Source organism: Salvelinus alpinus, chromosome 11 (assembly GCF_045679555.1).
Source record: "Salvelinus alpinus chromosome 11, SLU_Salpinus.1, whole genome shotgun sequence".
In the NCBI taxonomy this organism is placed as follows: Eukaryota; Metazoa; Chordata; class Actinopteri; order Salmoniformes; family Salmonidae; genus Salvelinus; species Salvelinus alpinus.
Window position 1 is genome coordinate 8,517,410 of NC_092096.1, and position 25,611 is coordinate 8,543,020.

The 25,611-nt window shown below is 45.0% G+C and overlaps 2 protein-coding genes and 2 long non-coding RNA genes across 8 annotated transcripts in view; 2 read left to right on the plus strand and 2 right to left on the minus strand.

Annotated features, from left to right (window-relative positions):
* LOC139533549 (beta-2-microglobulin-like) overlaps positions 1-25,611 on the plus strand; it is a 296,734-nt gene that overhangs the window by 13,056 nt on the left and 258,067 nt on the right. Inside the window, exons 1-2 of one of the 3 annotated variants that reach the window (XM_071331685.1) lie at positions 7,142-7,421; positions 7,732-8,004. In XM_071331685.1, the coding sequence (XP_071187786.1) occupies positions 7,358-7,421; positions 7,732-8,004 (337 nt within the window). In that variant the 5' untranslated portion in view covers positions 7,142-7,357. Of the gene's footprint in view, positions 1-2,382; positions 3,121-7,141; positions 7,422-7,731; positions 8,005-25,611 lie in introns of those variants that run through there. The other 2 variants (XM_071331684.1, XM_071331682.1) reach the window with 2 other exon arrangements.
* LOC139533551 (uncharacterized) lies at positions 8,765-11,404 on the plus strand. The gene is made up of 2 exons (XR_011666808.1): positions 8,765-8,798; positions 10,488-11,404. It is a non-coding gene; the product is annotated as an uncharacterized lncRNA (long non-coding RNA).
* Positions 10,394-25,611, minus strand: part of LOC139533552 (uncharacterized) — a 277,349-nt gene continuing 262,131 nt past the window's right edge. For both annotated transcript variants that reach the window (XR_011666809.1, XR_011666810.1), the window contains exon 2: positions 10,394-11,195. This is a non-coding gene — a long non-coding RNA (uncharacterized lncRNA). The remainder of the gene's footprint in view (positions 11,196-25,611) is intronic.
* LOC139533539 (serine protease FAM111A-like) overlaps positions 13,276-25,611 on the minus strand; it is a 75,915-nt gene continuing 63,579 nt past the window's right edge. Inside the window, exons 1-3 of one of the 2 annotated variants that reach the window (XM_071331664.1) lie at positions 20,739-20,876; positions 15,805-15,860; positions 13,276-15,562 (exon numbers count right to left, since the gene is read on the minus strand). In XM_071331664.1, the coding sequence (XP_071187765.1) occupies positions 13,715-15,562; positions 15,805-15,843 (1,887 nt within the window). In that variant the 5' untranslated portion in view covers positions 15,844-15,860; positions 20,739-20,876 and the 3' untranslated portion in view covers positions 13,276-13,714. Of the gene's footprint in view, positions 15,563-15,804; positions 15,861-20,738; positions 20,877-25,611 lie in introns of those variants that run through there. The other variant, XM_071331663.1, reaches the window with a different exon arrangement.

Here is a 25,611-nt window from a genome sequence, read left to right on the forward strand (position 1 = left end):
GGCAGCTCCTGACTGGCTGGCGGATCTGGCAGCTCCTGACTGGCTGGCGGATCTGGCAGCTCCTGACTGGCTGGCGGATCTGGCAGCTCCTGACTGGCTGGCGGATCTGGCAGCTCCTGACTGGCTGGCGGATCTGGCGGCTCCTGACTGGCTGGCGGATCTGGCGGCTCCTGACTGGCTGGCGGCTCTGGCGGCTCCTGACTGGCTGGCGGCTCTGGCGGCTCCTGACTGGCTGGCGGCTCTGGCGGCTCCTGACTGGCTGGCGGCTCTGGCGGCTCCTGACTGGCTGGCGGCTCTGGCGGCTCCTGACTGGCTGGCGGCTCTGGCGGCTCCTGACTGGCTGGCGGCTCTGGCGGCTCCTGACTGGCTGGCGGCTCTAGCGGCTCCTGACTGACGGACGGCTCTAGCGGCTCCTGACTGACGGACGGCTCTAATGGCTCGGGACAGACGGGCGGCTCTAATGGCTCGTGGCAGACGGATGGCTCAGAAGGCGCTGGGCAGACGGATGGCTCAGAAGGCGCTGGGCAGACGGATGGCTCAGAAGGCGCTGGGCAGACGGATGGCTCAGAAGGCGCTGGGCAGACGGATGGCTCAGAAGGCGCTGGGCAGACGGATGGCTCAGAAGGCGCTGGGCAGACGGATGGCTCAGAAGGCGCTGGGCAGACGGATGGCTCAGAAGGCGCTGGGCAGACGGATGGCTCAGACGGCGCTGGGCAGACGGATGGCTCAGACGGCGCTGGGCAGACAGGCAGTGCAGAAGGCGTTGGGCAGACGGCCGACTCTGACCCGCTGAGGCGCACAGTAGGCCTGGTGCGTGGTGCCGGAACTGGTGGTACCGGACTGGAGACACGCACCTCAAGGCTAGTGCGGGGAGCAGGAACAGGGCACACTGGACTCTCGATACGCACTATAGGCCTGGTGCGTGGTACCGGAACTGGAGGTACCGGGCTGACGGCACGCACCTCAGGGCGAGTGCGGGGAGAAGGAACAGTGCGTACAGGGCTCTGGAGACGCACAGGAGGCTTGATGCGTGGTGCCGAAACTGGAGGCACTGAGCTGGGGCGGGAAGGTGGCGCCGGATATACCGGACCGTGCAGGCGTACTGGCTCCCTTGAGCACTGAGCCTGCCCAACCTTACCTGGTTGCATGCTCCCCGTAGCCCGTCCAGTGCGGGGAGGTGGAATAACCCGCACTGGGCTGTGTTGGCGAACCGGGGACACCATGCGTAAGGCTGGTGCCATATACACCGGCCCGAGGAGACGTACTGGAGGCCAGATATGTTGAGCCGGCTTCATGGCACTTGGCTCAATGCTCACTCTAGCGCGGCTAGTGCGGGGAGGTGGAGTAACCCGCACCGGGCTATGAACACGTACAGGAGACACCATGCGCTCTACTGCGTAACACGGTGTCTGCCCGTACTCTCGCTCTCCACGGTAAGCCCGGGAAGTTGGCGCAGGTCTCCTACCTGACTTCGCCACACTACCCTTTAGCCCCCCCCCAAGAAATTTTTGGGTTGTACTTGCGGGCTTCCAGCCTTTCTTCCGTGCTGCCTCCTCATATCGTCACCTCTCCGCTTTAGATGCCTCCAGCTCCGCCTTGGGACGGCGACACTCCTCTGGCTCTGCCCAGGGTCCTTCTCCGTCCAGAATCTCTTCCCATGTCCAATCCTCCTTGACCCACTGCTGCTGTCATTGCTGTCCGTTAACCCGCTGCTTGATCTGGGTTTGGTGGGTGATTCTGTGACGGTGTTCCTCCTCCTCTTCCTACGAAGAGGAGGAGTAGTGATTCGACCAAAGTGCAGCGGGGTGTGAATTCATAATGATTTATTAAACAAAACGACGAAACACGAAATAACACTATAGAAATACAAAATAACAAAACGAACTAAACAGACCTAAACTTACAAACTTACATGAAACGAAGAACACACGAACAGGAATAGACAAACCGAAACAGTCCCGTGTGGTAACATCTACTGACACGGAAGACAATCACCCACAAACAAACAGTGAGAACAACCTACCTTAATATGACTCTCAATCAGAGGAAACGTCAAACACCTGCCTCTAATTGAGAGCCATACCAGGCAACCCAAAACCAACATAGAAACAGAAAACATAGACTACCCACCCAAACTCACGCCCTGACCGTCAAACACATACAAAAACAACAGAAAACAGGTCAGGAACGTGACAATAACCTTGTCAATGTCTTGACTATATTTCCTGTTCATTTTTAAACTAATTTAATGTATGTTTTCATGGAAAACAAGGACATTTCGAAGTGACTCCAAACTTTTGAACGGTATTGTATTTATTTATTTGTTGAAACTATCTAATTAGATTAACTAAAACTCATACCTTTACCCATTTCTCTGAACAGGGGGCCATCTGTGTCCAGCCCTACACTAGAGCTGAGATGACTGTAATTTCCCCTCTCAACATGGGCTTTCATTTTCATTTTTGATTACACTTTGTGCCAAGGTGCCAGTTTCAAGGGTTTCGAGTTTTAGAGAATCATTACTCAACACTTAAATGATTAGAGTTGTGTGGGTGACCTCTTCTAGAAAAGCTGCCAGTACTTCTGGCTGAGAATTCACTGTGTGGGTGACCTCTTCTAGAAAAGCTGCCAGTACTGCTGGCTGAGAATTCACTGTGTGGGTGACCTCTTCTAGAAAAGCTGCCAGTACTTCTGGCTGAGAATCACATTCTCTCCTTTAAAAACAATAATTAATGATTGATCAAGTATTTTCATTATATTTTTTAGATGTGTGGGGACTCCTTGTAGTCCTTTAATATCCTTGAAGTTGGTACCATTAAATGTGAGCACAATTTTTTTAAACATAATTTTCAACACCTATGTTAATGTGGTTTTAGTTACAAGCACAAATTGTCAACCGTGTCAAATCTGATATTTGATTAAAAATATATTTAAAAGCCCAAATAATTTGCAGAACATCCATTGTTGTATTTGCGTGACTTGTAAATAGAAATGTCATTTTTTTGCTTTGGAGTCATTTTTTTTCTCCATCAACACCATGAAATCAAATCTTATGTCTATCCTTCAATGTTTCTGTAAATTACCAGTTATCAACAGTCTAATAAAAAAATATATATATTTGTTTTTTTAAGGAATATTGTTGATAATTAGAGAACTGTATTTTTAAGATGGTTTTCTTTTAAAAAAATCAGCGTCTGTTTTTCAATCTTTGAGTGATATAGAACCAGGGTCAGTCCCCAGAGGTCTGGTGTTGCCTATCCCTGGTCTACAGTGTTGACTGAATTCTTATTTTAGGAACGCCCGTCTATGTATGTCCATACCGTTTGTAAAACACTGATTTAAAGAAAGATGGCCGTTCTGGACAAGACCCCAAATAAAAGACGTCGGTGTGTTCTTACTGGGGTGTAGCCTACCATGTCCTGCAATGTTATTTTATGAATGATCATGTGGTGGGCCCACCGTTTGTAAAACAGCCTGTTGCATTGTATGTATTGGTCCCGGTTCCTGTTGACTAATCAATTTGGATACAAACCTGAAACCACTGACCATTACATTTTAAACTACTGGACAGCCGTTGTGAGTAGCCTGGGTGTCCATTTAACTTTGACCAGTCCTGTTTTTTAGAATATGTTGTTTGTTAACATGTCAGCGTTTTTATTTATTTGATTGAGTGACATTTTTAGGTCAGGCTATTTGATCAGAGAAACATGCATGATGTAAAAAAGTGTCCGTCTCATTACATAGTCATACATTTTTATCTCCGCTACAGAAACGGGCCACATCCTCTTTCTACCAGATGCTATATCTGACGGGATGTGGAGCGTCGTAGCACTGCAGCAGCACCCTGGAGAGGCATGCTGGGAATGGACTAGATACATATTTGGAGTCCCTGCCTGTTGACTAAGTGGGCACTTCTTATCACAGGGCAGTGTCAGCGCTCACCTAAAAAGCTCATATGCCACTGGTTGAGAGAAATTGTCATTGTTGTTGGAGGTGCGTCGTGGTCAGTTTAGCTATAAAAAAAAGTGAGGACTGGCCCTGGTTTCACCTCTTCCTGCATAATGAGAGGACCGGTCCTGGGTCTCACCTCATCCTGCCTAATGAGAGGACTGGCCCTGGTCTCACCTCATCCTGCATAATGAGAGGACTGGCCCTGGTTTCACCTCTTCCTGCATAATGAGAGGACCGGTCCTGGGTCTCACCTCATCCTCCCTAATGAGAGGACCAGCCCTGGTCTCACCTCATCCTGCCTAATGAGAGGACTGGCCCCGGTCTCACCTCATCCTGCCTAATGAGAGGACTGGCCCCGGTCTCACCTCATCCTGCCTAATGAGAGGACTGGCCCCGGTCTCACCTCATCCTGCCTAATGAGAGGACTGGCCCTGGTCTCACCTCATCCTGCCTAATGAGAGGACTGGCCCCGGTCTCACCTCATCCTGCCTAATGAGAGGACTGGCCCTGGTCTCACCTCATCCTGCCTAATGAGAGGACCTGGTCTCACCTCATCCTGCCTAATGAGAGAACCAGCCCCGGTCTCACCTCATCCTGCCTAATGAGAGGACTGGCCCCGGTCTCACCTCATCCTGCCTAATGAGAGGACCGGCCCCGGTCTCACCTCATCCTGCCTAATGAGAGGACCGGCCCCGGTCTCACCTCATCCTGCCTAATGAGAGGACCGGCCCCGGTCTCACCTCATCCTGCCTAATGAGAGGACCGGCCCCGGTCTCACCTCATCCTGCCTAATGAGAGGACCGGCCCCGGTCTCACCTCATCCTGCCTAATGAGAGGACCGGCCCCGGTCTCACCTCATCCTGCCTAATGAGAGGACCTGGTCTCACCTCATCCTGCCTAATGAGAGGACCAGCCCCGGTCTCACCTCATCCTGCCTAATGAGAGGACCTGGTCTCACCTCATCCTGCCTAATGAGAGGACCTGGTCTCACCTCATCCTGCCTAATGAGAGGACTGGCCCCGGTCTCACCTCATCCTGCCTAATGAGAGGACCGGCCCTGGTCTCACCTCATCCCGCCTAATGAGAGGACTGGCCCTGGTCTCACCTCATCCTGCCTAATGAGAGGACCTGGTCTCACCTCATCCTGCCTAATGAGAGGACTGGCCCCGGTCTCACCTCATCCTGCCTAATGAGAGGACCTGGTCTCACCTCATCCTGCCTAATGAGAGGACCTGGTCTCACCTCATCCTGCCTAATGAGAGGACCTGGTCTCACCTCATCCTGCCTAATGAGAGGACCTGGTCTCACCTCATCCTGCCTAATGAGAGGACGGGCCCCGGTCTCACCTCATCCTGCCTAATGAGAGGACCTGGTCTCACCTCATCCTGCCTAATGAGAGGACCTGGTCTCACCTCATCCTGCCTAATGAGAGGACCTGGTCTCACCTCATCCTGCCTAATGAGAGGACCTGGTCTCACCTCATCCTGCCTAATGAGAGGGCCAGCCCTGGTCTCACCTCATCCTGCCTAATGAGAGGACCTGGTCTCACCTCATCCTGCCTAATGAGAGGACCTGGTCTCACCTCATCCTGCCTAATGAGAGGGCCGTGCACAGAACACTGTTCTGTTGAGTTAAAAAAAAATATATATATTGTAAACTGTTGACATGACTTACTTAGTCCTTTTGGTTCTTATGTGGAGTTTCCATGACAGGACATTAATTGGCCTCTATTTGACTAAAGATTTTTTTTTAAGGAATCAAAAATCCTTGTGAACAAAAAAATGCTCATTTATATGTTGACATGATTGATATCTCTTGATGAAATTTCTCTAAAGATCTCAGTCATTGTCAACGGTCATTTTTTGAGAAGTTATATTTCTATATTATTATTATCAATGAGTAAATCAGTGAAATACTTGTAATAAACTACTCACATTGCCAAGGCAGGAAGGCAATGAATGCAGAGCAGTAATCTACAGCAGTGGTCCCCAACCTTTTCCTGAGCCCAGATCACTTTCTTGAGTCAAGACACAAGCCGATGATCTACCGCTGAGATTTATTTTATAAACATGACTTAAAAAACATAAGTCTATGCAACATTAACCAATTAAAACCAGTTCTGTAGCAATGAGGTTTGTGCAGTTGGCTATAGGCCCAGTACATTATCACTGCATATTGGCTAAGCTTGAATTGCCCTGCTAATGTTGTTCTCAGACCATTTAGAAATGATATTTCAACATGTTAGCTACAGTATATGATCACACTGGTAATAGATTATTTTGTTGTATTACTTGTGAGGCACAGCTGAGTGAGGATAATAATTAGCTTCTTTTTTTTTACTGGACTGATGGCCTGGATCTGATGGTCAGTCTGAGGGGAGGGAGAGAGCAGTGGTGAGGCTTCCTGTCACCCGACTCACCGTCCCTCCTCTCTCTCACCCTCCACTGAAAAAAAGCCCTAACAGGGTCCAGCTGTGACATCATCTCTCAGGGTTTCTACGCTGCCACCTACTGTGACATCATCTCTCAGAGCAGTGCATCTCTCAGGGTTTCTATGCTGCCACCTACTGTGACATCATCTCTCAGAGCAGTGCATCTCTCAGGGTTTCAATGCTGCCACCTACTGTGACATCATCTCTAATAATTACAATTTAGCATTAACACTGGAGTGATAGACGTGCAGATGATGATGTGCAAGTAGAGATACTGGGGTGCAAAAGAGCAAGAGGATAAATAACAATAAATAACAAATAATAATATTTTTGTGACATTTTAATACCCCAGCACAAGGTGCATCTGTGCAATTATCATGCTGTTTTATCAGCTTCTTAATATGCCACACCTGTCAGGTGGATAGATTATCTTGGCAAAGGAGAAATGCTCACCAATAGGGATGAAACAAATGACAAATGTGTGTACAACAATTGAGAGCAGTAAGCTTTTTGTGCATATGGATAATTTCTGGGATCTTTTATTTCAGCTCATGAAACATGGGACCAACACTACATATTGCTTTTATATTTTTGTTCACCATACTTTATTATGGCTATACTGTACATTGCCTTTCACCATACTTTATTATGACTATACTGTACATGACCTTGCTTTTTCAACATACTTTATCTCAATGCATTATATGTGCAACATTGTAACTAATAAAACGAAGACTGCATCAACTTTGTAACTGACTGCATCAGGCTGCCTAAAGAAGCATCAAGAGGAGAAGACTGCATAGCAACTGTGAAGTAGGATTTTCAATTGGTGCATAAATCGAAAGAGGGTGTGGCTTTACTACATTGAGTAAAATATATATTTTACTTTCAGTTTCATTTCTTCGTTTGCGACGGTCGGTTTGGTCCAGTTTGATATAGTTTTCAGCGTTGGAAAGACTTGGAAAAAAAGAAATCATGAAAACGGTTTTGTCCGTAGTTGCTTTCTGCGTCGTGTTGGTGACCATAAACGCAAAAGAATGTAAGTAATGTATAAGAATTACTTTGTAATAATGATGAGCCTATATTGATGGGATTGTATTGTGTACGAACTTAATTTGAAAGGCCTCACCCACGACGTTCCTGAAAACAATTATATATTTCCTTAACTTATATCTTAAGTCGACCGCAAATGTGTACTTTATATGGGTTACACTTTTAAGCAAATGTATATTGAGCAGAGAGATTACTATTTTATTTTTATAGTGAGAATAAGATAATCAACTTTTGTGATACTGCATATGTGTGTGCGGGCGCCTGCCTGACTGTACCATTCCCTCCCCCCCCTGTAGCTTCCCCCAAAGTGCAGGTGTACAGCCGTAACCCAGGGGAACATGGGAAGGACAACACCCTGATCTGTCACGTGAGTGCCTTCCACCCCCCTGACATCAGCATCCAGCTCCTGAAGAACGGTGTGGAGATCCCCGACGCCAAGCAGACAGACCTGGCCTTCGAACAGGGGTGGCAGTTCCACCTCACCAAGAGTGTTGGATTCACACCAGCCAGCGGAGAGGAGTACACCTGCAGAGTCCGCCACCTGAAGAATCTGAAGACCTACACCTGGGGTGAGTTACTAGTAGTTAGAGGAGTACACCTGGGGTGAGTTACTAGTGTAGTTAGAGGAGTACACCAGGGGTGAGTTACTAGTGTAGTTAGAGGAGTACACCTGGTGTGAGTTACTAGTATAGTTAGTAGTTAGAGGAGTACACCAGGGGTGAGTTACTAGTGTAGTTAGAGGAGTACACCTGGGGTGAGTTACTAGTGTAGTTAGAGGAGTACACCTGGGGTGAGTTACTAGTGTAGTTAGAGGAGTACACCTGGGGTGAGTTACTAGTGTAGTTAGAGGAGTACACCTGGGGTGAGTTACTAGTGTAGTTAGATTAGTACACCTGGGGTGAGTTACTGGTATAGTTAGGAGTACACCTGGGGTGAGTTACTAGTATAGTTAGTAGTTAGAGGAATACACCTGGGGTGAGTTACTGGTATAGTTAGTAGTTAGAGGAGTACACCTGGGGTGAGTTACGAGTATAGTTAGAAGTTAGAGGAGTACACCTGGGGTGAGTTAATGGTATAGTTAGTAGTTAGAGGAGTACACCTGGGGTGAGTTACTAGTATAGTTAGAAGTGTACACTAGTTAGTAGTTAGTAGTTAAAGTACAGCTGCAGATTCCCACACGTTGCTAAGCTCTCTTTCAGAATCTGACTTCAGTGTGTGTGTGTGTGGTGTGTGTGTGTGTGTGTGTGTGTGTGTGTGTGTGTGTGTGTGTGTGTGTGTGTGTGTGAGAGAGAGTTAATCAATATATATATATTTGCCATTGACTGACAGAAACCAACTTTTGCTTCGGTGCTCATCGCTGCAGGTGTGTATGTCTGATCATTTAATTTGTAGAGAAACACTCTATTTAGATGGCAGTTCTTTAGCTTTGGTCACTAACAACTGGTGGTTGTTGTAATACTGTATAGAGAACTAAATAGGGCTGGACAATATGGTGGGGCTGGACAATATGGTAGGGATGGGAGATATGGTAGGGCTGGGCGATATGGTAGGGCTGGGAAATATGGTAGGGCTGGGAGATATGGTAGGGCTGGGCGATATTTAACAATACATTAAATGATCCATGTTACAATGTTGACAGCACATTGTTTAAAGTTGTGCACTTTAAATGTAGCCTACAGCTCTGAGGACAAAGTAATTGTCTTATCTTCAAGCTAATGTTTCTCATGGGTATCGGGTTGCATTTTACATGAACAGGCGTTTTACTATCATAGCATTTAGCCCTCTGGTCAGCCCTGACAATGGTATGCTGTCTTCCCCACTTCAAATAATGGTGAGCCTACAGCACCAACGGAGGGTCTATCAGAATCAATCAGTTCTATGACTTCTTTCACTGTTGCTGTTAGCCTAGGCTACTGTTAGCCAAACACTGTTGCTGTTAGCCTAGGCTACAATTAGCCAAACACTGTTGCTGTTAGCCTAGGCTACTATTAGCCAAACACTGTTGCTGTTAGCCTAGGCTACTGTTAGCCAAACACTGTTGCTGGTAGCCTAGGCTACTGTTAGCCAAACACTGTTGCTGTTAGCCTAGGCTACTGTTAGACAAACACTGTTGCTTTTAGCCTAGGCTACTGTTAGCCCAAACACTGTTGCTGTTAGCCTAGGCTACTGTTAGCCAAACACTGTTGCTGTTAGCCTAGGCTATTGTTAGGTCAAACACTGTTGCTGTTAGCCTAGGCTATTGTTAGCCAAACACTGTTGCTATTAGCCTAGGCTATTGTTAGCCAAACACTGTTACTGTTGAGAAATATTGCGATTTAGACCCAAACACCTGGGTGAACTGTTAGAATCATGGAAATAGAATGAATATTCTAATTCTATAGTTAGAATATAATAGTGGGCACTTTGACAATATAATAGTGGGCACACTTGTTTGACATCCTACGGTGCTGTTTGACATCATACGGTGTTGTTCGACATCCTACGGTGTTGTTCGACATCCTACGGTGTTGTTCGACATCCTACGGTGTTGTTCGACATCCTACGGTGTTGTTTGACATCCTACAGTGTTGTTTGACATCCTAAGGTGTTGTTTGACATGACAACGAATGAAACGTTATAGAACAGCAGCATAGTTGTCATCAAAGTCTTGAACACAAGACGAGAGTGAAGTGGTGGTCTCCTCCTGGTCGAGCGAAACATCGCTCCCCGAGTGACAGGGGGCGGGGCTGGATCTGTGTGGAAAGCGGCATGGAGAGGAGAGAGATGACTCGAGTAGCAGAGTAAACTATAAAAACGGATGTTATACACAGCAGAGTAGCGTGTAATTTAACAAACCTAACATTGAAATACCTTTTATAGAAGGTAAAGTAAAAACCCAAACTGGTCCATGCATCAATGCATCGGTGTATAGTCAAATATGGTATATCGCTCAGCCCTAGTACTGCATACTGTGTAATATATACGCTTTAACGAAGTAAGCATGAACCATTGTGGAAATGAAATGTGGATGAGATGAATGACCTCTTGTTGATGTTGTTGTTGACAACCACAGAATACACCAGCCTCCGAGAATCTCCACTCCGGATGCTGTGGATATTCCTGGGAATCATCTTCACAAAAACTCAAAACTCATCTTCAAAACACTGTCCTGTCAAAACTCATCTCCACAACACTGTCCTGTCAAAACTCATCTCCACAACACTGTCCTGTCAAAACTCATCTCCACAACACTGTCCTGTCAAAACTCATTTCCACAACACTGTCCTGTCAAAACTCATCTTCAAAACACTGTCCTGTCAAAACTCATCTCCACAACACTGTCCTGTCAAAACTCATTTCCACAACACTGTCCTGTCAAAACTCATCTTCACAACACTATCCTGTCAAAACACTGCAGGTGAAGTCTGTAATGACTCTGCACATTGTGACTTATCATTGAACTTAAATTGTATTTTATTTGACCAGTGCTTGATTTGTGTTGTATTTGATGTGTGTAATTAATGAAGCTCATATCTGTGGGATTGTAAATCTGCACCAGAGGAAAACACCCTAATTGCAGCCAGGCTTATAATGTGTCAACCTATACAGTAGGACCTGGGCTATGTAATGTGTTAACCTATACAGTAGGACCTGGGCTATGTAATGTGTTAACCTATACAGTAGGACCTGGGCTATGTAATGTGTTAGCCCAGGTCCTACTGTATAGGTTATGTAATGTGTTAACCTATACAGTAGGACCTGGGCTATGTAATGTGTTAACCTATACAATAGAACCTGGGCTATGTGGGCTGTTCTCTTAGCTATGATCAGGAAATAGGTACAATTGATCAATCCAGATGTGATTGATGAGAAATGTAGAACTTTAATCTGTTTTTAAATAGCGTAGATTATTAAGTGCTTTCTCTTTTGGTTTTTAAAATCACATCACCAAAATAAATAAAGTCTGACTTGATTGTCGTTGAACTACCAGTTATTTCCTGTTCTATTCTTGTCTAAAAAAAGCTACATGATATTTGTATGCAGTACATGTCATAGTATTCTGCTACTTTATCACTTTACTGAAACGTGACTATGTAAAAGTCATGTACCACTGTCTCACCTTGTACTGTTTAGTGCAGACCATCCAATCTAATGTTGAAGAGCGGGTTGCCTCCTCTGCTGTAGTTGAGGGCTAAATCACCATAAGAGATATTTCTATATAAATCACAAGCTCTACAGCCAGGACATTAGATCAAATACAGGATGACAATATTACTCTGTCGACTCTAAATGGATTCATGTTATTTCTCTCTTCTCAAGTTCCATGGTCGGGTTCCGGTTAAATGATCAGACACACCATTGTGTGGTCACAGTCATGTGATCAGACACACCATTGTGTGGTCACAGTCATGTGATCAGACACACCATTGTTTGGTCCACTTGCAATAAGCAAGCTGTAATTGTCAACACATTTATTGATTAGTCTGTCACTAGTTTTATGCATGATTGTTTTCATGAGTTGTAACAATGTCTAAATGATACATACAGTATTCCAATGTAATCACAGTTACCACATTGTACTCATTATTATCCTTTACATGTCAAACCAAGAAAGCAAAACTATGGACCGATGAAGTAATATAATATACCATTTAGCAGAAGCTTTTATCCAAAGAGACTTACAGTTACGCTGCATAAAATATTGTTTTGTAAGTATGGGTTGTCCCAGGAATCTAACCATCCTCTACCAACTGAGCTACAAAGGACCTGAAGTCACTGGGAAGTCACCGTCTCAGAAGAGTACAAAAGTAGTGAGCCATGACTCTATTCAACATGACTCTACTCATCATGACCCTATTCAACATGACTCTATTCAAAATCAAATCAAATGTATTTATATAGCCCTTCTTACATCAGCTGATGTCACAAAGTGCTGTACAGAAACCCAGCCTAAAACCCCAAACAGCAAGCAATGCAGATGTAGAAGCACGGGGGCTAGGAAAAACTCCCTAGAAAGGCCAAAACCTAGGAAGAAACCTAGAGAGGAACCAGGCTATGAGGGGTGGCCAGTCCTCTTCTGGCTGTGCCGGGTGGAGATTATAACAGAACATGGCCAAGATGTTCAAATGTTCATAAATGACCAGCATGGTCAAATAATAATAATCACAGTAGTTGTCGAGGGTGCAGCAAGTCAGCACCTCAGGAGTAAATGTCAGTTGGCTTTTCATTGTCATTAAGAGTATCTCTACCGCTCCTGCTGTCTCTAGAGAGTTGAAAACAGCAGGTCTGGGACAGGTCAGGGTTCCATAGGCAGAACAGTTGAAACTGGAGCAGCAGCACAGCCAGGTGGACTGGGGACAGCAAGGAGTCATCATGCCAGGTAGTCCTGATGCATGGTCCTAGGGCCATGACTCTATTCCACATGACTCTATTCCACATGATTCTATTCATCACGACTCTATTCAACACGACTCTATTCAACACGACTCTATTCATCACGACTCTATTCAACACGACTCTATTCAACACGACTCTATTCAACACGACTCTATTCAACATGATTCTATTCAACACGACTCTATTCAACACGACTCTATTCAACAAGTTAAAGCAAAAGACAAGTAATCAAAATGTAGAACACAATAAAACAATATTTAGATAGTTGCAATCTGATCTAGGTAGATGTCTTAATCTATTAAATGTTTATTTTTGCAGGGAAGGCCCACTGTGGCCAAAGTCTGTTTTTCAAAGGAAGCCATACTTCACAGAAATGCAGAATACATCGTAAGGAACCAGTGATGAGAATTACAGAAAACAAAAGGTGCATGAGATAAAACAATACAAATTATTAAAAATAAAAAAACTTGTACCTTTGACCTAGGACAAGTAATATTATCAATACCCTGAAAGGCACTAGTGGAATGTTTGAACATGAATACTGACATTACAGTATTTGCAGCCTCCCTCTGAATTCTTAATAGGCATTGTTGTGTTGTTCCCAAGACAACCACTGGGTGGCATTGTTGTGTTGTTCCCAGGACAACCACTGGGTGGCATTGTTGTGTTGTTCCCAGGACAACCACTGGGTGGCATTGTTGTGTTGTTCCCAGGACAACCACTGGGTGGCATTGTTGTGTTGTTCCCAGGACAACCACTGGGTGGCATTGTTGTGTTGTTCCCAGGACAACCACTGGGTGGCATTGTTGTGTTGTTCCCAGGACAACCACTGGGTGGCATTGTTGTGTTGTTCCCAGGACAACCACTGGGTGGCATTGTATTAGCTGTATTTGCAACAATCTCCTACGACATATCCATAGGCTCATCACCATCGGTCTTGAAAAGAGCCTCAAACAGGAAGAGGTTTTTCTGTGCCTCGTCCTGAACTCTTGTCAAAACTGCCTGATTGTTGTCCTCCCTCAAACGGATGACAAAGTTCTGTAATATGGTGAACAGAGGGAGGGCGTACTCTAACACACTCTGTTTGCTCTGAGTGAGTTTATCCTCATAGTCAAAGCCACCAGTATGCATGCCAAACACTCGACCAAGGTCATCGAAGACTGGAGAGCCAGAAGATCCATGGAAGAAGGAGGTGTTATAGGTCACAAAGTCGTCCTTGTTCTCCTGCATCACTTCCTCGTAGCGCTTTTTGTTTTTTTCAACATCATCATTTATTGTGAAGATTGCATGTCCATTTTCCCGTTTATATTTATTCGCAGCCTCCTCTCTTATCTCACTGCCAATGATGGAGGTGGGTTCCATTTGTTTCACCAGTCCACCTGGGTGTCCAATGAGGCAGGCCCCACCGCATGCTGGAACTGGGCCATATTCACGGAGAAGACCAGGAGGGACCTTTTTCTTTTGCTTCTTATTCTGAGGATCCATCTCCAGTATGGCATAGTCTATATAATGTTTTCCCTTATCTTCATATTGAAAGTCGATCAGCAGGGTTTTTGCTTTGAATACGTTCACATCGGATCCATTTGGATTTTCATAGTTGAACTTCACAGATACATCGACTAACAGCTGCATGTTATGTCTTACATTGTCACCAAACAAATGTGCATTTGTTAGGACGAAGTTGTCAAACAGCACAAAGCCTGTTCCCTGAACACCCTGAACACCGTCAACAATCACCTGACAAACGGAGGCACCAAGTTCAATCAATTTCTTCACTCTGTGAACCTCAGAGAACTTTTGTCTGATTTTCCCGAATTCCTGCTTCATCAGATCCAACTCTTCAGGAAATGTCTTCTTTTGGCTGTCCTCCCTCCTACTTTCCATCTGCTTCACCAGATCATCAAACTGGTTGCGAAGGATCGTCAATATTTCACCATGGTCTGGAATGGGATTGCATTTCCGTTTCTGCTTTGTTTTTGAAGAGGACTCCCCTACATCTGATGTTTTAGTTGTTAGCGTCGATGGAGACGTCTGTGTGCCGTCTCCTTCAGAGTCAGGGCTTGGGTCGAACAGAGATGTTTGTGTGGCGTCTCCTTCAGAGTTTACGTTTGTTTTTATTGTGGAGTCAGATGTTTCCATCTTAGTTGCCGTTTTCTCCTTATGTTTTGTCAGACAGATTTCAAAGTTTCGACCATTAAGTTTTTTTGCTATTTGCCCCATTGAAACCTTGCTTCCTGTTGATCGCTCAGAGAGCTGACATTTTTGTTCAAACACAATGTCAGAGAAGCGTCCATCATTTCGTAGAGCCTGCTTCACTTCCTCCTTCTGTTTTGCATAGACACATAGAGGTCCGTAGGACTGAAGTTGTTTGTTTCCAAGTATTGGTTTTGTTTTGCTGTTTTTCCCTCCTGTTGTCTCAATAGAGAAAGTTACATAATTGTCTGTTTCCTCATCCGTTACTCCTGCAGTTTCATCTGTGGCATGTGTGACCATCTCAATAGTGAGAAGGTCATCCTCTTTGATCAGCCAACATGGAAAGTGCTTCACTATGTACCCCTTACAACTCTTGATGACAATGTCTTTCCCTTTCAGTGTCTTCTTGTCCATTTGGTTTAACTCCTTGAATGTGTCATTAGTTTCAAGTGCTCTCAATATTGTTCCAGGTTTGGTGCAGGTGATTTCCTCTTTGGTTATTTTATGAGTTGGGGAACTGAAGGAGAATGAGTGACAGTGTTCCGTTTCTGGATAAATCTGTAAAAGAAAATAGAATATTGATTTTTGGTGTCAATATTCTCATGTTACTGATTTTACTGAAATGGTGAGGATAAAGTATTTTGAGATACTCTGCAGTATATTTTCATCATATTGAGAAACAGTATTGTATAAATATATACACACACGATAAGATCCCTCTGTCCTTGATGCTGATGATGCTTTTATTATGTGACCCATCAAAGTCATCCTTAAATTAAAACTAAAATAACTTCACTTACATTGCTCTTAAGCGGCTCAGACTTCACCATGGCTGCCATTGGACCTGTGAAATGACCTGTGAAATTATTCAATATTATTATTAAGTCATTTGGTTGATAAGAGGGTCATTCCATCAACAGTGCCTTTTGGGTAATTTGGTTTAAAACAACTATTTATTCCACGTAATTGTAACATTGTCATAAAGAGCACGTTCAACTTCCTAAAAAAAACATGTTTTCCCATCTCAAGAGGTGAAGTAGACTCAGTGAAGTGACGTAGCAACGAGCAGCTGACTAGGTATCCCCTTTCCCCTTCCCCAGCTCACCTGCTGACTAGGTATCCCCTTTCCCCTTCCCCAGCTCACCTGTTGACTAGGTATCTCCTTTCTCCTTCCCCAGCTCACCTGTTGACTAGGTATCTCCTTTCTCCTTCCCCAGCTCACCTGCTGACTAGGTATCCCCTTTCCCCTTCCCCAGCTCACCTGTTGACTAGGTATCCCCTTTCCTCTTCCCCAGCTCACCTGCTGACTAGGTATCTCCTTTCCCCTTCTCCAGCTCACCTGCTGACTAGGTATCCCCTTTCCCCTTCCCCAGCTCACCTGCTGACTAGGTATCCCCTTTCCCCTTCCCCAGCTCACCTGCTGACTAGGTATCCCCTTTCCCCTTCCCCAGCTCACCTGTTGACTAGGTATCTCCTTTCCCCTTCCCCAGCTCACCTGTTGACTAGGTATCCCCTTTCCCCTTCCCCAGCTCACCTACTGACTAGGTATCCCCTTTCCCCTTCCCCAGCTCACCTGCTGACTAGGTATCCCCTTTCCCCTTCCCCAGCTCACCTGTTGACTAGGTATCTCCTTTCCCCTTCCCCAGCTCACCTGTTGACTAGGTATCCCCTTTCCCCTTCCCCAGCTCACCTGTTGACTAGGTATCCCCTTTCCTCTTCCCCAGCTCACCTGCTGACTAGGTATCTCCTTTCCCCTTCCCCAGCTCACCTGCTGACTAGGTATCCCCTTTCCCCTTCCCCAGCTCACCTGTTGACTAGGTATCCCCTTTCTCCTTCCCCATCTCACCTGCTGACTAGGTATCCCCTTTCCCCTTCCCCAGCTCACCTGTTGACTAGGTATCTCCTTTCCCCTTCCCCAGCTCACCTGCTGACTAGGTATCCCCTTTCTCCTTCCCCAGCTCACCTGTTGACTAGGTATCCCCTTTCCCCTTCCCCAGCTCACCTGCTGACTTGGTATCCCCTTTCTCCTTCCCCAGCTCACCTGTTGACTAGGTATCCCCTTTCCCCTTCCCCAGCTCACCTGCTGACTAGGTATCCCCTTTCCCCTTCCCCAGCTCACCTGCTGACTAGGTATCCCCTTTCCCCTTCCCCAGCTCACCTGCTGACTAGGTATCCCCTTTCCCCTTCCCCAGCTCACCTACTGACTAGGTATCTCCTTTCCCCTTCCCCAGCTCACCTGTTGACTAGGTATCCCCTTTCCCCTTCCCCAGTTCACCTGTTGACTAGGTATCCCCTTTCCTCTTCCCCAGCTCACCTGCTGACTAGGTATCCCCTTTCTCCTTCCCCAGCTCACCTACTGACTAGGTATCCCCTTTCCCCTTCCCCAGTTCACCTGTTGACTAGGTATCCCATTTCCCCTTCCCCAGCTCACCTGCTGACTAGGTATCCCCTTTCCCCTTCCCCAGCTCACCTACTGACTAGGTATCTCCTTTCCCCTTCCCCAGCTCACCTGCTGACTAGGTATCCCCTTTCTCCTTCCCCAGCTCACCTGCTGACTAGGTATCCCCTTTCTCCTTCCCCAGCTCACCTGCTGACGAGGTATCCCCTTTCTCCTTCCCCAGCTCACCTGCTGACTAGGTATCCCCTTTCTCCTTCCCCAGCTCACCTGCTGACTAGGTATCCCCTTTCTCCTTCCCCAGCTCACCTGCTGACTAGGTATCCCCTTTCTCCTTCCCCAGCTCACCTACTGACTAGGTATCCCCTTTCCCCTTCCCCAGCTCACCTGCTGACTAGGTATCCCCTTTCCCCTTCCCCAGCTCACCTGCTGACTAGGTATCCCCTTTCTCCTTCCCCAGCTCACCTGCTGACTAGGTATCCCCTTTCTCCTTCCCCAGCTCACCTGTTGACTAGGTATCCCCTTTCTCCTTCCCCAGCTCACCTGCTGACTAGGTATCCCCTTTCCCCTTCCCCAGCTCACCTGTTGACTAGGTATCCCCTTTCTCCTTCCCCAGCTCACCTGTTGACTAGGTATCCCCTTTCCCCTTCCCCAGCTCACCTGCTGACTAGGTATCCCCTTTCCCCTTCCCCAGCTCAGCAGCTTTTACACTATAACTATTAGATGTTAAATGTTTCTTTTGAAACATTTTTTATAAAATAATAGTTTCTCCATATTAAAATGAGAGTTCAGTTCAAGTACGTAACAGGGTCGTATCTTGAAATGAGGGACAAATGTAAATTCATCACTAATCACGTTGTATACTTTCAAAAATGACTGTCGAAGCAACCAAATAACTAGGCTTTACAATGATGATCAAAACGTGGCGTAATGTTATGGCAACCACGTCTAAACCAGAGACTATTGGTGATCACTGCATATATAGGGTACTGTATAAATGCTCCGCCTACTCAGTGAGCGTAACATACCTGCCCCACCCTCAACTTCTGGAAAGGTCCTGTCTAAACCAGATGGTAGTAAATTAATAAAGCAACTGTCTTGTTGGTCAAACTATAGAAGGTAATGGAGAGATATAGTTATAATAACAATTAGAAAATCACCTTGTTTTACATTTTCCAATTTAGTTGAGTAGACAGTCGTATGTGAAAATGCCAAATGATTACTGAAATGTGAACCAAACAGTCTCATGAGGACATGATTGATAAACTTGTGTTATTACCACCCTACTAGTCCGTACAACAGGTGTGTTCAAAAGACAAGTGGTCAATTATTGAAAGGTTTTGGAATGATTAACTTGTGTTATTACCTCCATACTATTGTGTAACAACACAGGGTGTGTTCGTAAATTCAATCTGGAGTGCCAGAGTGCGCTGGGTGTTAGTAAATTCAGAGCTTTGTCAAATTATCCGGTCATAAATTCAGAGCGTTGTCAAATTATCCGGTCATAAATTCAGAGCGTTGTCAGATTATCCGGTCATAAATTCAGAGCGTTGTCAAATTATCCGGTCATAAATTCAGAGCGTTGTCAGATTATCCGGTCATAAATTCAGAGTGTTGTCAGATTATCCGGTCATATATTCAGAGCGTTGTCAGATTATCCGTCATAAATTCAGAGCGTTGTCAGATTTTCTGGTCATAAATTCAGAGCGTTGTCAGATTATCCGGTCATAAATTCAGAGCGTTGTCAGATTATCCGGTCATAAATTCAGAGCGTTGTCAGATTATCCGGTCATAAATTCAGAGTTGTCAGATTATCCGGTCATAAATTCAGAGCGTTGTCAGATTATCCGGTCATAAATTCAGAGCGTTGTCAGATTATCCGGTCATAAATTCAGAGTGTTGTCAGATTATCCGGTCATAAATTCAGAGTTGTCAGATTATCCGGTCATAAATTCAGAGCGTTGTCAGATTATCCGGTCATAAATTCAGAGTTGTCAGATTATCCGGTCATAAATTCAGAGCGTTGTCAGATTATCCGGTCATAAATTCAGAGCGTTGTCAGATTATCCGGTCATAAATTCAGAGTTGTCAGATTATCCGGTCATAAATTCAGAGTTGTCAGATTATCCGGTCATAAATTCAGAGCGTTGTCAGATTATCCGGTCATAAATTCAGAGCGTTGTCAGATTATCCGGTCATAAATTCAGAGCGTTGTCAGATTATCCGGTCATAAATTCAGAGTGTTGTCAGATTATCCGGTCATAAATTCAGAGTTGTCAGATTATCCGGTCATAAATTCAGAGCGTTGTCAGATTATCCGGTCATAAATTCAGAGTTGTCAGATTATCCGGTCATAAATTCAGAGCGTTGTCAGATTATCCGGTCATAAATTCAGAGCGTTGTCAGATTTCAGAGCGTTGTCAGATTATCCGGTCATAAATTCAGAGTTGTCAGATTGTCCAGTCATAAATTCAGAGCGTTGTCAGATTATCCGGTCATAAATTCAGAGCGTTGTCAGATTATTCGGTCATAAATTCAGAGTTGTCAAATTATCCGGTCATAAATTCAGAGCGTTGTCAGATTATCCGGTCATAAATTCAGAGCGTTGTCAGATTATCCGGTCATAAATTCAGAGCGTTGTCAGATTATCCGGTCATAAATTCAGAGTTGTCAGATTATCCGGTCATAAATTCAGAGCGTTGTCAGATTATCCGGTCATAAATTCAGAGTTGTCAGATTATCCGGTCATAAATTCAGAGTTGTCAGATTATCCGGTCATAAATTCAGAGCGTTGTCAGATTTTCCGGTCATAAATTCAGAGCGTTGTCAGATTGTCCGGTCATAAATTCAGAGCGTTGTCAGATTGTCCGGTCATAAATTCAGAGCGTTGTCAGATTGTCCGGTCATAAATTCAGAGCGTTGTCAGATTGTCCGGTCATAAATTCAGAGCGTTGTCAGATTATCCGGCCATAAATTCAGAGCGTTGTCAGATTATCCGGTCATAAATTCAGAGCTTTGTCAGATTTTCCGGTCATAAATTCAGAGCGTTGTCAGATTGTCCGGTCATAAATTCAGAGCGTTGTCAGATTGTCCGGTCATAAATTCAGAGCGTTGTCAGATTATCCGGTCATAAATTCAGAGCGTTGTCAGATTGTCCGGTCATAAATTCAGAGCGTTTCGCTCTCAGAGGGTTCAGAGATCTCATTGGACGCTCTGGCCGTGGAGTAGGGTTGATCCGGCGTTCTGGCTTCACAACGGCAGTCAAGCACCCGCTAACAGGCTTGCTAGCTACTTCCAGAGACAAATGAGAGAACACATCACTCAGATCATTTTACTCACCCTTGCAGAGCAGGTTAGGCTGTTTTCATGTTGTCCAGAGCGTCGGTGACTAACTGTGCTGCTGGTGTAACCAACTTCACATAACCCCCGAGAAGAAAGACACATGGACAACCACACTTCAGGTTGACTTGGTTTTTATCTGCAGTAAAATATATAAAACAGTGATGACAGGCATTGACAGAATGGTCACAGTCACATGTTCACTACTCTCAGAATATCTCTCTCAGACTCAATCCACAAAGTGATCGTATAATATACATGCGTTGTGTTTAGAAAATAACAAAAATACAGTAAAGCATACCTGCAGTAAAAGATATCAAACAGTGATGACAGGCATTGACAGGACGGTCACACTCACACGTTCACTGGTTAGGTAGGACACAATATATATTTTAGATAGGAGCAACAGTAGTGACACATGGCCTCAATGTGAAGTGACATTAATAAAAAAATAAACATTCACTTAATATTTCAATAAATCACCTGCTAGCAGTAGCTAGCGAGACATTGTAGTGCAGTGACCGACGGTGTTATTTAGCTCGTCATTAATATGGCAAACTAAACCAGCAAAAAATATGTGTAATCCCATGTGTAACTCTGTGTTGTTGTATGTGTCGAATTACTTTGCTTTATCTTGGCCAGGTCGCAGTTGCAAATGAGAACGTGTTCTCAACTAGCCTACCTGGTTAAATAAAGGTGAAATAAAACATTTAAAGAAAATAAACTTACCGAAACAGGTCTTAAATACATTAACGGATAAATAAATACATAGTCACATTCGCTATTGTCTTTATGTTATATGAAACCGTTTTCCAAAGACACTATTGTGTTATACAGTTTTAAAAACAGGTGTTTATATACAGAGGAAGTATCTCTCTCAGACTGAGGAGCAGGTAGACCAACTTCCCAAATAGGGGAGAAGTACTCAAAACCCACTAGTTGTTCACTAAAAGAAAATAAAACAAAAATAGTACGTCCGAAGACCTCTCGTATTGCCAACCTTACTACAATGGCAGCAAATAATTCTTATGAATTCAACAACACATAATGAAAGGAAACTTTATTTATAATCACCCCTTTTCCTGAAGTGAATGGTTTCACCCACGACTCTTGGCACGAACCGCGGCGTTCTTTGACATTTCAATTGCGCGCGAAGTTTTCATTTTGTCACACTGGCAAAAATGTAATTCCGCGCTCTCTTTTGCCGCCTTTTACTGACACCGGGTGTTGAGCGTTCTTAAATTCATCAGCTCTGACACATTCGGATGAGAGTGCTCTGAAATTGGAGTAGATAGCCAGAGTGAATTTACAAAACGCACCATTAATGTGACATTCAGGGCTCTATTTTAACAAACCTAATGCAATGGTAAATCTCAGCGCTGGCGGTAGCGTTTTAGGTTCGGGAGTGTGTCCTTAATAATATTTGTTTATATTTTCATAACCTGAAAGAGCTGTGTTTTCACTAAAGTGCTGGGTTTTAATGAATAAACAAGTTATGGTGTGTCGAGGATTGGCCCATTACTGGCCAATCAGAATGTGCTCCATGGCTAAATATGTGGTTGGTTCAAGTTGTGTATTTACGGTCTTTAATGTATTGCGTTGTCATCAACTCCAATTCAAATGTTAGTCCGTTATAGCCTAGTTTGTTAATAAATAGCCTGCTTATAAACTCAGCAAAAAAAGAAACTTCTCTTTTTCAGGACCCTGTCTTTCAAAGATAATTCGTAAAAATCCAAATACAGATCTTCATTGTAAAGGTTTAAAGACTGTTTCCTATGCTTGTTAAATGAACCATAAACAATGAATAAGCATGCATCTGTGGAACGGTCCATAAGACACTAACAGGTAGGCAATTAAGGTCACAGTTATGAAAACTTAGGACACTAAAGAGGCTTTTCTACTGACTCTGAAAAACACCGAAATATGAAAGATGAAGAAAGATGCCCAGGGTCCCTGCTCATCTGCGTGAACATGCCTTAGGCATGCTGCAAGGAGGCATGAGGACTGCAGATGTGGCCAGGGCAATACATTGCAATGTTCGTACTGTGAGATGCCAAAGACAGCGCTACAGGGACACAGGACGGACAGCTGATCGTCCTCGCAGTGGCAGACCATGTGTAACAACACCTGCACATGATCGGTATATCCGAACATCACACCTGCGGGACAGGTACAGGATGGCAATAACAACTGCCCGAGTTACACCAGGAACACACAATCCCTCCATCGGTGCTCAGACTGTCCGCAATAGGCTGAGAGAGGCTGGACTGAGGGCTTGTAGGCCTGTTGTAAGGTAGGTCCTCACCAGACCACTGACCGTACCCTTCCTGCAGGCTCATCCTGAGATGACCTTCCAGCATGACAATGCCACCAGCCATACTGCTCGTTCTGTGCGTGATTTCCTGCAAGACAGGAATGTCAGTGTTCTGCCATGGCCAGCGAAGAGCCCGGATCTCAATCCCATTGAGCACGTCTGGGACCTGTTGGATCGTAGGGTGAGGGCTAGGGCCATTCCCCCCAGAAATGTCTGGAACTTGCAGGTGCCTTGGTGGAAGAGTGCGGTAACATCTCACAGCAAGAACTGGCAAATAGGGTGCAGTCCATGAGGAGGAGATGCACTGCAGTACTTAATGCAGCTGGTGGCCACACCAGATACTAACTGTTACTTTTGATTTTGACACCCCCCCCTTTGTTCAGGGACACATTATTCAATTTATGTTAGTCACATGTCTGTGGAACTTGTTCAGTTTATGTCTCAGTTGTTGAATCTTGTTATGTTCATACAAATATTTACACATGTTAAGTTTGCTGAAAATAAACGCAGTTGAAAGTGAGAGGACGTTTCTTTTTTTGCTGAGTTTATTTGCTAAATATGTTTAAATATGTTTTACAGGTCAGTCGTGTGCCGATTTGCGATCTATTAACAGCAAGGGTTGCATTGAATAGGAGCAATATTTTGAATGATGCATTTGGCGATATTCAATTCATTCGTACAAAAGGTAAGGAGATCCTCTAAACCAAATCATTCACTGTGACTGTTGGTGCATGTCGGCCCTTCTTATATAGGCTATGCCCAGCACTTTGTTCAATTCATCGAATCAGTTATTGTTTTCTTGCTCAAACCGTGAGCAACAAAACACCTGTCAAAGTCAGACATTTCTCTCAAAACACAAGGATGTTGATTCGCACGGGACTAGTATTATCAGAGGACTTTTCAGTTTGCCAAAAAACAGTAGGTTATTCTGGCTGGAATTGTTACTCTCCTGCCATGTAAAAATTACTGCCATGTAAATTCGGACGGTACAAAAATAACAGATGTGGTGTTTTTAATTACATTACCCGACCTCGCCCAAAAAAACTAATTGCGTCCGAATAGGGCTAATGACTCTTTTGTCTCATCACTTACTCCACCCTGCCTACATCGCACCAAACGACGAGTATCACACACCGGGAATCTTCCCCCTCAACTGGTTCTCCTTCACATTTACAGCTCCCCCGGTAATCACTCCTTTAAATGGCGCTATGTTCCTTAGAGCAAATCAAACAACCGATCTTGTCCCGAGTTGCGTGATATTGAGCGCCAGCTCCCTCCAAGGCGGAAGAAGTACACATCACAAGCCCACTACAGATTACCTTCACTGACTCAACTCATTTTACACCCACGCTGAAACCACAAATGGACCCGCCAAAAAGGCCAGGATCAACTCTCCAAAAATGTCCCTCCTACTGGATCAGATTCTTCTTTAACATGTCCGTTTATGTGCCCTCGACATTGTGTTTCTACTTGACACCAGTCTCTAATCTTCACTGATAAACTGTGTTCTGTACAGTGTAGGCTACTCTTCACTGATAAACTGTGTTCTGTACAGTGTAGGCTACTCTTCACTGATAAACTGTGTTCTGTACAGTGTAGGCTACTCTTCACTGATAAACTGTGTTCTGTACAGTGTAGGCTACTTTTCACTGATAAACTGTGTTCTGTACAGTGTAGGCTACTCTTCACTGATAAACTGTGTTCTGTACAGTGTAGGCTACTCTTCACTGATAAACTGTGTTCTGTACAGTGTAGACTACTCTTCACTGATAAACTGTGTTCTGTACAGTATAGGCTACTCTTCACTGATAAACTGTGTTCTTGTCACGATCGTCTTCTGTGGAAAGAGTGGACCAAGGCGCAGCGTGATACGAATACATCTTCCTTTTTATTGTGAGAAGATGAACACGAAACAAAACACTTTTACAAACTAACAAAAAACAACAAACGACCGTGAAGCTACAAAACGAAAGTGCAGACACAAGCTACTAACGTTTAGACATAGACAAAAAACACATACATCCCCCATGTCACACCCTGACCTAACTAAAATAATAAAGAAAACAAAGATAACTAAGGCCAGGGCGTGACAGTACCCCCCCCCCAAAGGTGCGGACTCCGGCCGCAAAACCTGACACAGAAGGGGAGGGTCCGGGTGGGCCTTATGGCGGCGGCTCGGGTGCGGGACGTGACCCCCACTTCACCATAGTCACTATCCGCTTTGGTGGCGCCTCTGGAGCGGCGACCCTTTCAGCGAGTCCTGGACTGAATACCATCCTAGAGGGCGCCACTGGACGGAGGGGTAGCTCCGGACTGAAGGGCAGCTCCGGACTGAAGGGCAGCTCCGGACTGAAGGGCAGCTCATGACTGGCAGACGGCTCTGGCAGATCCTGGCTGACTGACGGCTCTGGCAGATCCTGGCTGACTGACGGCTCTGGCAGATCCTGGCTGACGGGCGGCTCTGGCAGATCCTGGCTGGCGGGCGGCTCTGGCAGATCCTGGCTGGCGGGCGGCTCTGGCAGATCCTGGCTGGCGGGCGGCTCTGGCAGATCCTGGCTG